The 14,956-nt window shown below is 49.5% G+C and overlaps 1 protein-coding gene across 1 annotated transcript; it reads left to right on the top strand.

Moving 5' to 3' along the window:
* Positions 1–385: 385 nt before the first annotated feature.
* On the top strand, positions 386–6,424 carry SSTR2 (somatostatin receptor 2). The gene is made up of 2 exons (XM_032870728.1): positions 386–641; positions 4,691–6,424. The coding sequence occupies exon 2, from the start codon at positions 4,782–4,784 to the stop codon at positions 5,889–5,891; it is 1,110 nt and encodes a 369-aa protein (XP_032726619.1). The 5' UTR covers positions 386–641; positions 4,691–4,781; the 3' UTR covers positions 5,892–6,424.
* The last annotated feature ends 8,532 nt before the right edge of the window (positions 6,425–14,956 follow it).

Here is a 14,956-nt window from a genome sequence, read left to right as displayed (position 1 = left end):
ACTTTCTCCCTTCTCTCTCCCTTGTCCTGGAGCCTGGGATGACCCAAGGCAGTCACAGCTTTGCCAACCTGTCTGCCGGAAGAGATGGCAGGGGTCCCCACGCGAGTCTGCATCCCCGGGGCCGCCACCCCAGCTGCCTGGAATCTGCTGGGTGAAACACACCCGACTCCGTGAAAGCGGTAAGAGGGAAAGCAGCGTGTGTCCCTGCCGCGAGGCGGAGATCGGGGACCCTTCGCGCCCCCGGCGCCTGTGAGCTCCGCCCGCAGCCCCCGGCGGATTCTCCGCGGCTCAGCACCCGTCCTCCTACGGCCCGGAGGGCGGAGCGAGGCTGCTGTGACGTAACGGGGGGGGTGGCGTGGGGAAATGTGCCGAGGGGCCGGGGCTCCGCGGGGCCAGTCCCGGCGACGCAGCCACCCGTGCGCGAGCGGTCGCTCGGCCACCCGCTCCCCAGCCCCAGTCCGCGCTCGGCGCCGGGGGTCTGCGGGCCGTTCGGGCTCCGGGCGGCGCACGGGGCCGGCGGGAGCCGGCAGCGCAGGACGCCGAGCTCCAGGTGCCCGGCTAGCGGCTGCGCGCCCGGGTACCGGCTGGGTTGGGGACTGTCGCTGGGTGCTGAGCTAGTGGATTGCAGCGGAAAATCAAAGGTGAGGCGTGTGAGAGTATGTGTATGTGTGTGTGCGCGTGCGAGTGTATTGTGTGTGAGAGAGAGACGTACTTGGGCACCTGGGTGGATCTGCGCTGCATGGTGGCTCGCACCTCAGTGTGCCCGAGAGTAGGTCCCAGTGTGGGGTTCTCTGCCCTGTGCCTTTTGGAGGATGATTTTTGTGGCAAGGAAGGAGAGCGGCTGTCCCGCCATGAGTGGGGGCTCTGGGTCATGTGTGCAGGAATGGATGTGTTCACACCACCGCAGGCTGGTGCCCCTGGCATGCGCCCTTATCCAGTCCTCGTCCCCCAGCCGGCTGCTCCAGGAGGTAGCTGCGACAGGGACAACTTCTCTCCCAGCCACCTGCAAAGAAGCCTCCACGCGAAGAGAGCCAGGCTACTGGGGCGGGGAGGGGTCTGTCCCTTCTGGGGGCTTCTGTGGGCGTGCATCCCGAGATCCGAGCCTGGGAGGGGCAGGTGGCGGAGCAGAGAAAAGGGAGCACTTCTCCGTCCTTTCTTTCCCCCCAGGGAGACGGATGCCGAATGGTCTGGGGTCCGCTCCCCCAGCGCTCAGAAGGAGAGGACAGTTTGCCTATGTTTGGAAAGCATGAATCCCTGAGTGGCCTGCGCCCCCGAGGCACTGGCTAAGTCCCCAGGCAGCTGTCCCCCCGCTCCCAGCGGTCCCTGATGTCTCGCCACCCCCTCCCTGCGTTTAGAAACTGGGGTGCTGGCGCAGCCGTCTTTTTAATCTCCCCTATCGTCCTCCTGGAAATAGGGAATTCTTTAGGAAACCCTTTGATCTTAGAACCATCAAGTTGGATGATGAGAATTTTCTGTGCCAGTCCTGAGAACCGAACAGGCTGTCCTGAGCCTCACCTCTCCCCCATGCCCTTCGCCAGTGCTGCTTGGGCTTTTCTTAGGCACTGGAGCCCCCACCCCCCACCCCCCACCCCATGGTGGCCTGCACCTGGCTATTGTCTCTCCCGCCAGTGGGGCTCGGCTCTGGGGGTGGTGAGACCTACTGGGTTCAGCAGGCCACTGGATAAGTGGCGGTGGGGAATGAATGGAGTGGATGAGGGCTGCGGGGGTGGAATGCTGGGGAGAAAGGAGAACTAAAGGTGAAGAGGATTTAGCATGGTTCCCGATGCCCAGTCCCCATGCTCAGTTCTTAGGCTCTGGGAAAAGGAAGGGATGCTCCAGACCATTCTCACCCTCCTCTCCAGCACAGCCCAGACTCCGTCTCAGAGAAAACCAACAACCAGCCATTTCCAGGGTCTGTAACTCTTGGGCTGGAAAAATAAAGCAAGCAGAAACCCAAACTTCCTTGTGCATTTAATCGAACCACAATCCAACAAGTATTGATTGCCTGACATGGGGCTCCACTTTCACTGGGACCCAAATGAAGCAGAAGTCACTCGGAGACCTGAGGCAGCAGGCTTCACTGTTAATGAAATCAGAGTCACTGTGATTTAAAATCATTCCTTCCTTGAAGGAGCCTCCCCACTCTAGACTGGCTCCCCAGCTTACCTCCTCTCCCACCTTCACCGAGCTCTGCCCGCTGTCTGTGGTTGCTTTCTAGCCTGCTTAGAAAAACATTGACCCCATGCAGTTCCAAGCCACTGACTGAGACTCCAGCCAAAAAGGCAGAATTAGGGCTGGAGGTCAGCGTTTGACTCTCCCCCACCCGCCTGCACCATCATCAGCCCCATCCCCAAAGCTCTAGACAGAGTTTCTGCCACCCAGGGGTCTTCAGACTCACCCTGACTTTGGAGTGTGACCTTGCACGTTACATAGACAGTACCCTGGAAATGCTAGTGGTTGATGTACTGTCCAGTGCAGGTGGCTTCAGTGGGATTCTGGGTCTATAGAATTAAAGTACCCCTAAGACCGAAAAATGGTGGAAACAACCCAAAGTGATCAAGGGATACCAAAAATGGTTCCTTTACAACTTTTTTTTTTTTTTTGAGAGCTGCCGGATTTTGCTTTTTACCCAATGCAGACATTATATCCTGGGTCCCCAAAGTACTTAGCAGAAAGGTCAGCCACAAAGCCCAGACCCCACTTTACAGACAATCTTCTGGTAGGGAAATGAGCACAGAGAGGATAAACAGTGCACCTGGCAGTGCAGAATGAATCAGAGGCAAAGGTAGGCAAGGGTCCTCGAGTAGTTGTTGCTGATGAAGGCCCCCCTAGCTAATTAGCAGTCTCTCCCAGCATAAAGGAGCCATCTCCAATCTTCACTCAGGCACGGGGCGGGGGGGGGGGGGGGGGGAATGCCCTGCTCAGGAGAAATGTGTCCGCCGGGTGAATTATTCCCACTACGTGCTGAGCACGCCACCCTTTACCATCTTCTCTATTCCTGGAATGACCTCCTTCCTGCCCTCCCTGCTTCACTCTTCATATACTCAAGACCCAGCCCAAACCCTCCTTTTATGAAGGGTTCTCTGAATTCTCCAGGAAAGGAGGGCATCCTCAAGCCCTGGGTTCATTTCTCCACAAAATTCACACCCTAGATGAGCTGGCTTCCTCTGCCTGTCTCCCCTCCTAAATTGGGACCTACAGGAGGTCACCAGCCTCTTTCATGCCTATATCCCCGGTATGCAGAACAAAGAAGTCCCCCAGCCCTGGTTTTTGCATGACAATAGATAAATCCTTTACTTAAGTGATAAGCTATTGTTTCAGATCTTAAGCCAAGCCGGTAGTGTTACAAATACTTTCCCAGCATGATGGTAAAACAGGAGTCAGCTGTTTTAAACCAAAGCCCAATTATCAGTCTCTCAGTTTTCCAGCCCACTGAGCAGCGGATAGGATACTGCAAAAAGTGCAGTAGGGTCGGGTGTCCTATGTTTAAATCTCAGTTCTACCTGTTATATACAGGGGACGGAAGCAAATTACTTCAACTCCCTAAGCCTCAGTTTCTCATCTGCAAAATGGGGATGGTTATCCCACTTCCACTGGGAAGATCAAGGGGATAATGAGTGTGAATGAGTTACTGTGGTGTTTGGGATTCACTTCTGTGAATGAGCCTGCCTCCCTCATGCCTGGCTCCTGTATTCCTCCTTCATGGGGGATCCCAGGCAAATCCTCTGGGGTGCTAGAAGAGGAGCGTTCTGGGGCAGCATCTCCCTGAGGGACCCTCTGAGGCATGTGGAGGTTAAGCGCTGGGGACTGGAGAAATGCGAACAGAAGAATCAAAATAAACTAAATCTACATTTTAAATATAAAGGCCAGCCAGACTTTCATTTTTAATATTTAGGACCATAGATTTGGTCATTCTGTGGGCAGCTTTCCGCTGATTACAGATACACGAGATGGCACAGGAGAAAGGGGGGGCAGGTAAGATTGGCTGAGTCCCGAGTATGAGCCCAGCACAACGCTAGGTGCTTCCACACGGATCTCATGCCTCAACCTTCCAGATGCCGCCATTGTCACCAGTGGGAGTCAGTGTGGTTAGGTGCCGGGCACGAGGTCATACGGGCTTCCTGGTGGAACCCTGGTTTGTTTTACCTCTAAAGTCTGGGGTTTTTCCACTCTGGGGTTTCCAGAATGGAAAGACTCCAAAGCAGTCAGCAAGTCCGCGGAGACGTCCTCGTGGGGAGCAGGCAGGGAATGCTGGTATCAGATCTTTCTGAGTCAGGGGCTGGACTCCACATTCTGCCTTTTTACAGTCTGTTCCAGTCAACTTCTTAGGAATCAAAGGACAAATTTTGTTTTTTATCTTTTAGTTTTGTATTGGGGGTTTTCTTTGTGGGGGGCATTGTTTGTTTATTTTTTTGCAGCCACAGCCATCTCCCACATGTGCGTCACCAAAGATGACAAGATAAACTGTGATGATTTAACCCAAACCCCTCCCCCCACCTCCCGTTGGAAAAACAACTCAAAAAGTCTGCACACTGATGAGAATGGGCCGGTAGCTCTAATGCTCAAATAGACAGAAAACACACTTTTCAACTGAAGAATCTGTCTGAGAAGGTAAACCAGAAACACAGAAGGCTGGGGAAAGCTTAAGTAGCCTCTGACTGATGGCCCCATCTTCCTTTTTCCCTTGCAGATGTCACAGTGGATCCTTTGCCTCCAGGACACATTAAGGTGAGAATACGATCTCTGACTGTCTGGAACTAGCCTGAGACTGTAAGGCAGCCATGGATATGGGATATGAGCTACTCAATGAGAGCCGCACTTGGCTTTCCCCTCCATTTGACCTTGATGGCTCTGTGGTGGCGGCCAACAGCTCCAACCAGACAGAGCCGTACTATGATCTGACCAGCAACGCAGTCCTCACATTCATCTATTTTGTGGTCTGCATCATTGGATTGTGTGGCAACACACTTGTCATTTATGTCATCCTCCGCTATGCCAAGATGAAGACCATCACCAACATTTACATCCTCAACCTGGCCATCGCAGACGAGCTCTTCATGCTAGGTCTGCCCTTCCTGGCCATGCAGGTGGCTCTGGTCCACTGGCCCTTTGGCAAGGCCATTTGCCGGGTGGTCATGACTGTGGATGGCATCAATCAGTTCACCAGCATTTTCTGCTTGACGGTCATGAGCATAGATCGATACCTGGCTGTGGTCCACCCCATCAAGTCGGCCAAGTGGAGAAGACCCCGAACGGCCAAGATGATCAATGTGGCCGTGTGGGGAGTGTCCCTGCTGGTCATCTTGCCTATCATGATATATGCTGGGCTTCGGAGCAACCAGTGGGGAAGAAGCAGCTGTACCATCAACTGGCCAGGTGAATCTGGGGCATGGTACACGGGGTTCATTATCTACACCTTCATCTTGGGGTTCCTGGTGCCCCTCACCATCATCTGTCTTTGCTACCTGTTCATTATCATCAAGGTGAAGTCCTCTGGGATCCGAGTGGGTTCCTCCAAGAGGAAAAAGTCTGAGAAGAAGGTCACGCGGATGGTGTCCATAGTGGTGGCGGTGTTCATTTTCTGCTGGCTTCCCTTCTACATCTTCAATGTCTCCTCTGTCTCAGTGGCCATCAGTCCCACCCCAGCCCTTAAAGGCATGTTTGACTTTGTGGTGGTCCTCACCTATGCTAACAGCTGTGCCAACCCTATCCTGTATGCCTTCTTGTCTGACAACTTCAAGAAGAGCTTCCAGAATGTCCTCTGCTTGGTCAAGGTGAGCGGCACAGATGACGGGGAACGGAGTGACAGTAAACAGGACAAATCCCGGCTGAATGAGACCACGGAGACCCAGAGGACCCTCCTCAATGGAGACCTCCAGACCACTATCTGAACGGCTTGAAAAAGAAATAATACGCCAAGCTCTGCCAAGTGGCATGTGCTCCCTGCCCCCAACCCTCCCTTCCTCCCATCCGTCACACCTGGCTTCTAGAATAGGGAATTGCTCAGCATGAGTCCAATCAGAGAATAGTGTTTGAGTCAGCTTGTCTGAGTGAAAGATAATGTATTAAATTGGTGACACGCCCCCCTTCCCTTTAAAGTGAACATTTAAATGCAGGCAGACAATTCCAAGTCAGGAGAAGACGAGATCATGCCTGGGTGTGATCTGTAGAAATGGTGAAGCTCAACAAAAATAGAAAAGTATATCTGCGTGTTTAAAACCTAATATGTAACCTGTGGTCTTAACATTTATACTTATCTCTTCTACTACTCTCTAGCCCCTGTATAGTCATTACCTATGTTTCCTGTGTTCCAAAGTACACGAGTAGTAATCGAAGTGTGCCTAGTGTAGGTGGACGTTTATTCCAATATGGTACCCGCAGAAATGGACCTGCCACAAAGCCAATAAAGTTTAAGATTCAGGGATATCTCATGCTTGGGCAGTGTTTTCACATGACCACATGTTTTTTGAAAAAAAAATTGTAAAAAGAAGATATTTCTGTATTCTTTTTCTTAAAGAGGTCTCCTTAAAGCTTCCAGTCTCTCAAACCCACCTCTACCCCTGGGTATTGGCCTTCCTAATTTCAGGCAAGTTAGAGCAAAGTAAGAAGGGAGAGGGAGAAGGGAGTTGAGGGCCCAGAACATAAATTCATGTGTTTTCTCTTCTTCGATATAATCAAAGAATTATTCATTTCCTCAGAAGGACACATAAATGGTTCTGGTCGTCGATTATTGGATTTATCAAAACAAAGCCTGCTTTTTTATAAGATTGCATTTTTTTTCCTCCTTTATTTGTATTGGTTTTTCTTAGGGAGCCATGGAAGAGGAGAGTGGAGGAAATCACTGACACGAAAGGCAAAAAAAAAGGGACTGTGATTCTTGCAGGGAAAGCGTTTTTCCCCACCATGAAAATAAATGAGTAAGAATAAAGCAAAATGACATCTTTACAAGAAAGCATGAAATTCCTTTTTTTAAAAATGCCCGACATGGCTTCCTAATGAAAGAATGGAAATATAGTTCAATGACTCCTCTATTTTTTTTTAAGGAGTTGATAGAAATCTAGGCACTAAAATAAATATATAAATAAATAAATCACAGTGCATTAAAGACCTGAGGCCCCTGTTCCTAACACATGAGCCCGTGCACCAGCCCAGCACATAGCAGGTGCACAAGGAAGAATGTCAGAAGAAGTCCCGTCCCTCACAGGTACACCTGTACCACCTTCCTCGCCCAGTAGACACGCCAAATATCCACCTTTAATTCCACACTCTCTGAGCTATTCCTCATGCACAGTCATAACGGACAGGCACTTCACAGCATTGATGACATTTTTCTGTCCCTGAAATGTAGATGAGCTCACCGACAAATGGTAAGATGAGATGATGCCACTTTCACCGATCACCAGGGTCTGAACAAATACACACTCGTGTGTTTGTAGGGGGCGCCATCACCTCTGGGTTTCTCGGAAAGCCTCACTCTTAGTGTCTTGTATATAGGTTTTACCATAAAAATGAGCTCTCCTCTTCTGGCTCCCTGAGCAAGGGCCATTTGAATGAATGACAAGAGCTCCTCCGGTGACGGTCACTGTGAATGGGCTGCCTTCCTCCTGTCAATACTATTCTCACCACCTCTTTCCCAAAAGTACTTATTGTGGCCTAGAGAAGTGTGTTCGGTGATATTATGACAGATCAGTAAATCCATGCAAAAATTAAAAGAGGTACAATTAGAAGATGCGACTCTAAGCAAAGCCGTGGCCCAGACGTGCCCATGGTAAGATCTCCCACTACTTGTGGAGGAAAGGTCAGCTACAAGTTCCGCTGAGGACTTCCTAGCAGCCACAACAGACAGAAGGTTACTCCTCCTCCTCTCCCTCCTCCACCATAAAAACAAGCAAAAATTTGGAAGGAAATGCTTTAAGCCCAACATTACCATTACTAATAATATGAGATGTTCCAGGGTCTTTGAATAAAGGCTGATTTTTTTTTTCTTTAGGGAAGTGATTCCAAGGGACCAAGAACTGATGGAAATAATTTCAGGAAAGATGGACTAACCGTGTAGCCCTCAGGCCCCTGCAGTCAGACACTGCCTCCAAGGAGGCCATCTGAAGTCTTCAAACAGAATGCCTATCCAGGTTTAAGGTCAGGGCTCATCAGCACGATGGCTGTCCTAAGGGGCCTTTAAGACTGAAGCTGTACTTCTGCCCAAATCAGCAGGCAGATTGCTATGATACACTGTGCTCTGAATAGCAGATACGCTATGCTCTGAAAAGGAAATCTCCACTTTTTGAAATATCTCTTTCAGGGATAGCTGGCTCTCTGGTGGCTTTCATTCTTCCGAAAGAAAGAATAAACCTTTTAATTTCAACGTTAACACGATTTTAATTCTGAAATGTAAGCTGAGCCTCAACTCAACATTTAATTATGAACATAAATCTGCTGGATGCTGGGAGAGAACCAAAAAGCAAGGCCACTCGTTGATTTGAGGGCAGCTGAACATTCGGATAATGCGACCTACTCTGTAACATACCCATTAGCGCGGGTAGTCAAGAGCTAGTTGTATCTGGGTGAATGTGGCGAGAGAGGTATCAGGAGAGAGAATGGGATGCTGTGGCCCTTGAATGACGTTAGCTTGTGGTGGATATGGAACATGGAGTTGAAACTTTGGTGGAGTTCATGCCACGGGTTGGGACAGTCTAGGCGGACAAGCAGAGGGACACTGGGGGATAGGAGGACACTGCGTTTCCTTCCTTTGTTTTTGGAAGAAGAAAGAGGAGGAGGAGGCAGGAAGCAGAGGAGGAGGAGGGAGAGGACAAAGAGGAGGAGGAGGAGGAATCGTTACTCTTCGTTGGCTGTGGCTGCTAGGAAAGTCCTGAGCGGAACTTGCAGACGACCTCTTGTGACGTAAGAGTGTGGGATATTATGCACGTACTGTGGGGTCGCTTTTCCTGTAGTCTCATTTTAAAACTATACCTCTTTTTATTTCTGCATGGATTTATTTATCTATCACGAATGTATGCAGAGAAGAAAATGTGGGCTGGTGCGTGGGACTTCCAGAGCCGGCCGGGAACCGGAGTCTACTTGCTAACACAGATTTAACCTCCCCTCCGTGTCGGAATACAAGTGTTGATGGCTGGATGGGAGCCCCGTGCTGGAAAAGTGTACAGTCTGGTCGTTGAGAGAGGTAGGAAGGAACGTCTGTTGGGATACGTGTTCCTCATCAGCTCCCAGCGTGACTTTGCGTCAGGACCGCTGGGTTAGGACAGAAGGCAGAAGTGAACTTTGGCCTAGTTGAAGGAAGGAGGCAAGAGAATGACCGAAAGGCTCCATATTTGGTTGGGAAGGTCCCATTAGTCTTTCTGGACCATGTGGTCTCTAATATAAATCACCACAGGAGGCTAGCCAAGCATTTGAGCTTAGAAGTCATAATTTGTATTGGGCTACTTGTCTGATCCCCACATTTGCCGGATTCAAAAAATACCGAATTTCCTATCCAATGTTCTATCAGAACAAACCTTCACCTACACAGGTTGTCCCCCTTCTAATATGTGGATTTCTTGGAACATTCCCATAGGCAGAGTCTCATATTTTTTTTTCTAGCAGCTCATCTGGAAAGTTGGCCCCGGGGATTATATTCCACTTAACAGCTGAAAAGCTTCCGTGTGTCCATTACCCGAGTCAGCAGACCGTTAGGACTGGGAAAAGCAGCTCCAGGACAAGTGTTTGTGCCCCCGCCCAGCCGCCCCCTGGCCACCAGGCTTCCTTTAGCTCCTCAGTGACCAGACACAGCCTGATCAGCTAGTTTTCCCCCCTTAGATGTGTCAGGTTGTACGTATCTGGGCTGGGCTTCAAAACAGAGTTAAATATTAGCCAAGACTCCACCAAGCCGAACAGAAAGGTATTGATTTTAAAATGAATATCATATTAAATGGAACGCGGCGGCTCGCTCACCGGATTCCGTGGACATCTGCCTCCCAGTGGACGGAGATTTCCAGCACGAGACGGATCACACAGACCCAAGCTCAGTGGGTGGAGAGGAAGGGGGGATGCTTTCGCTTTTCACCCCTCTTCTTTCCTGGCATTACTGAGGGGACAGATGCAGGGGAGAAGAAGGCCTCTCTGCCAGGATACCGGTGTCCGGTGAAGGGAAGGTGGCTCCCTTCCGCCGCGGGGCCCGTGAGGACTGGTCAGACGTACAATGGGCCTCACCTCGTAGGAAAGCCTGTGGACGAGTGTGAGGCAAGATGTACTCTCAGAGAAACCTGAACTGGCGTCCCACAGCCTTGCCCACTCCCACTGTTCAGTGCCTGGGGCCTCCGGTCACTTAAGCCACAGAGCGGGTCCCTTGTAGGGCAGTCAGGAAAGAAAGGAAGCTGAGCTGTGGTCCCAGTCAGACAGCTTTAGGCCTGGACTCAGGGGAGACACCATCGTCCCAGGTCCTTACAAAGGTCAGATTGCAAAGCATCTAGAACAGGGGCCCAGAGGGAAAATGCTAGTCTCACGAGAGGACATCCAGGGTCAGCTCTACCGACCACCCGGCGACTCACCTCGGAGGAGCGGCAGTGCCACTCCTGGGCCGTGTTTTCCCCTCCTTCCTCGTGGATGGCTGGGGTACCAGTTCCCATGGAGGTTCCCGTCCCCAGGCGAGGGACAGTGGCCGTTACTGAGAGGGTGGGTAATTTTTCCTCCTGGGTATTATTTTTAGCAAGAAAGCTGAGTGATTCTCTTATTACCTAACCAACACTTTTTGGTTTTCTCAACATTCGCCAGCACCCTAGTTCTCAGGACAAAGGGCCATTCTCCTACGGCTCACTACGCTCTGTGCTCCCAAGCACATGCACCCCTCGCAACGCAGGGCACACACACCACGGGGCATACGCATGGCACACACATTCACGTGTGTGCATGGAACACGCCATGATGCACGTGTGCTCACACGCGATACGCCTTCTAGATCTTGTAGGTAAGACGTTTGATGCAGACATGCTCTGGTTTTCAGGGAAGGGACAGAACTATAATTTAATAACTCACTTGAAGTCTAGGGATATACACTCTTTCTTTTCCTTTTTCTTTTTTTCCTTTTTATGGAGAGGAGGACGTTGTGTATAAGCCAATTTTTCCCTCCAAATACCCCGTGCCTGATCATTGACTGCCTTTCTGAAGCCACCCTGCTCTGTCCCTGCGAATAACAGGCCACCTCAATTAAAAAAAAAAAAAAAAAAAAGAAAAGAAAAGAAAAAAAGGGTAGAGTTGGCAAAACTACAAATCATCCCAGCCAGTCACCCAACGGGAAGCACGCGTTTTGCTAACAGTCATAGTTTTGCATAAGAAAAAACACACAATTTCTTTGGAGAAAAATCACTCAAAATGATTTTCAAACGGTTCTCACTGAGGACAGGGCCTAACAGGGATTTCTTCTGGTCCCGTGCTACCTTTTTTTTTTTTTTTTTTTTTTTCCTATTGAGGTCTAACCAACAGATACTACATGCGTTTCAGGTGTACAACATAACGGTTTGGTATTTGCACACATTGTGAGAAGGTCACCATGGCAAGTCCACTGAACTTTCCTAACCATACGTAGTTCCAGAATTTTCTTTTTCTTGTGATGAGAACTTTAAGATTTACTCTCAGCAACTTCCAAATAGGCAATACAGCATTATTAACTCAAGCGGCCATGCTGACCTTACCTCCCCTTGACTGTCTCACTTTGTAACTGGAAATCTATTATTTTTTGAGCCCTTCCAATCTTTCACCCACCACCCTCCATTTCCCGCCTCTGGTGACCACCAATCTATCCCCTGTATCTATGAACTTGGTTTTGTGGGGGTTTTTTTGTTTTAGATTCCACATATAAGTGAAATCATACCATATGTATCTTTCTCTGATGGATTTCACTTAGCATAATGCCCTCAAGATCCATCCACGTTGTCGCAAATGGCAAGACTTCATTCTGTTATTATAGATCGATAATATCCGTGTGTGTGTGTGTGTGTGTGTGTGTTTGTGTGTGTTTGTGTGTGTGTATCACATTGTCTTGATCCATTCATCCACTGATAGTCACTGAGGTTGGTTCCACGTCTTGGCTATCATAAATAATGCCGCCATGGACATGGGGGAGCAGATACCTTCTTGAGATCCTGTTTTCATTTCCTTTGGGTGGATAAATGCCCAGAAGTGGGACATCTGGATCATAGGGTAGTTCTGTCTTTCATGTTTTGAGGAACCACCATACTGTTTTCCAAGGGACTGTCCCCAACTGACATTCCTACCGACGGGGCAGAGAGTTCTCTTTTCTCCACATTCTCGCCAACATTTCTTTCTTGTCTTTTGGATAACGGCTGTTCTGACAGGTGTGAGGTGATACCTCTCATTGGTGTTTTGATTGACTTTTCCCAGATGATGAGTGATACCGAGCATCTTTCCACATACTGCTGGTTTCTGTATGTCTTCCTTGGAGAAATATCTGTTCAGATCCTCTGCCCACTTTTTGCCAGATTTTTTTTAAAGATTGTATTTGTTTATTTGACAGAGATCACAAGTAGGCAGAGAGGCGGGTGGGCGGTGGGGGCAGCGGATAAGCAGGCTCCCCGCTGAGCAGAGAGCCCGATGCGGGGCCGATCTCAGGACCCTGGAATCATGACCTGAGCCGAAGGCAGAAGCTTTAACCCACTGAGCCACCCAGGCGCCCTTTTAACCAGATTTTTGTTGTTATTAAGTTGTATGAGTTCTTTATATATTTTGGACACTAACCTCTTATCCAGTATATGATTTGTAGATATCTTCTCCCAGTCAGTAGGCTGCTGTTTCATTTTGTTCTTTGCAGCAGATTTTCAGCTTCATGTAGTTCCACTTGTTGACTTTTGCTTTTGTTGCTTTTGCTTTGGGTGACAAACCCAAAAAATCATTGCCAAGAGGTGCCTGGGTGCCTCAGTCATTAAGCGTCTGCCTTCAGCTTGAATCACGATCCCAGGGTCCTAGGGTTAAGCTCCACATTGGGCTCCTTGCTCAGTGCGGAGTCTGGTTCTCCCTCCCCCTGCTCTTGTGCTCTCTCTTCCTCCCCCTCAAATAAATAAATAAAATCTTTTACAAAAATCATTGCCAAGACCAACATCAAGGAGCTGACCGCCTATGTTTTCTTCTAGGACTTGTATGATGTCAGGTTTTACTTTTAGGTCTTTAATCCATTTTGAGTTGATTTTTGTATGTGGTATAAGGCAGAGGTCCAATTTTTTTTTTTTTTTTTTTTGCATGTGGCTCTCCAGTTTTCCAAACACCATGTATTGAAGAGACTGTCCTTTCCTCATTGTCTGTTCTTGGCTCTTTTGTCATAGGTTAGTTGACCATATAGACATGGGTCTATCTGTGCAGTCTCCGTGCTCTTCTGCTGACCTTTGGGTCTGTTTTTATGCCATTACCGTACAGTTCTGATTATAAGGACAGCTTTGTGCCCCTGTGCTTCTTAATGCAAATCTGAAGTTGAACACTTTGGGGGAAGCAGAGGTGCTTGGCCTCCAAGAAAATGAACCGCAGTTCTCTCCCTCAGGCATGAACATACCTCCACAAAGAGGCTCGCCAATGTAAAAGAAGTCTTCCCCCTGTCTGTCGTCCCACTACAGGGCATTTCTGGGCTTCAGGACATGTACTTCAGCTCCTTTTTGGTGCTTTCTGAGTACCTGCCGGTATGTGATAGGGAAGACAGCTACGCCGCCCATCTGTAATCCCAACACTTCAGGAGCAAAGACTCGGACTGCATAAAGGCTCACTCTGTTTGGCTGCAGCTTAAACGCCTCTGAACAGATTAAAAAATCCCCTGAATCTTTCTTCCTAACTTCCAGGCGGATGGGCACCGTCGTATTTATGATGCTTGCTCCAGAAGGCAACAGACCGCAGGTGGTTCATTTTTCCTTGCCTCTGCACCTCCGCACAGCCACCTTTTGCATGGTCCTCGCTCCAAGGGGCCCGTGGGCAGAAGGTGACAGCATCGTATCCTCAGCGGTGCTGCATGTGGCCTCTGCTGGGGGCGGGCGGTCTTTGCAGCCAAGGAAACCCATCCCTCCTCAACCTTAAACAGAACACTTCTAGTCCAAAGGAATAGAGGCAAAATCTGGTTTGCCATCAGCAACGTGGTTCTGGGCTGTTGGGTCAACGTGGAAATGGGTTTTTGGAGGATCTGGGATTTCATGGCTTCCTTCACTGCTTCCAGGACCAGTGAGGTCAACAGTCATTGCTGGAGAAGCACCAAAGCAAGGCACTGAAGTGGCAGGCAGACTGCGTCCCCAGCGAACCCAAATGTTGGGGGTGGGCTTTGCCTTCCAGAACGCCAAGTCAGCTGAGGTCCCAAGGGACTTGGGGAGTGTCAGCGAAGGAGACGGGGAGTCCGACCCTGTAAAAATAGCTCATCAGAGTTCAGGTCCTTTAGCCGTTTCCTCATCTGTCTTCCAAATCAGTGTTCTCTTGTGTTTATTGAAATATATGCCTTTATTGAAATTTTAAAAATACCTTCTCTTGACACGTCCACGATGCCCACCTTTAAACAACAGAAAGGCACCCCTTAGTTTTCATAAAATGAGAACGTGAGGAGCGCTTTTGAGGGAAATAGTCAGTGGGGGGCATTTCATCTTACGAGGGGATGACGCCAACCTGGGCCTCTTTCCTGTCCCCGTCCCTCCTGGCTTTTGGTCCCAGCCTCAGACAGAAGCTGTCCGCTACACAGCTGACCAGGAGAGACCTGTCCCTGATTAGAACAACCCAATAATGGAGGCCGCTTTCTGGTCTGTGTGGAGGAGGAGACCAGCCAGCCCAGCCACACAACCAAATGCCATGAGCAGCCTCCTACCCGATGGCAGGCAAAAGCAGGCCACGCAACTCTCCAGAATGATTAGGAAGCCTTTTCTCCAGGAAAAAAAAAAAAAAAATCTCCATTCCACTTTCCAACAGCCTGAGAATCATGTCAATTAGAAAG

Source organism: Lontra canadensis, unplaced genomic scaffold (genome assembly GCF_010015895.1).
Source record: "Lontra canadensis isolate GAN:19392208 unplaced genomic scaffold, GSC_riverotter_1.0 scaffold41, whole genome shotgun sequence".
Taxonomy (NCBI): Eukaryota; Metazoa; Chordata; class Mammalia; order Carnivora; family Mustelidae; genus Lontra; species Lontra canadensis.
This window is presented reverse-complemented; position numbering and strand designations above follow the sequence as displayed.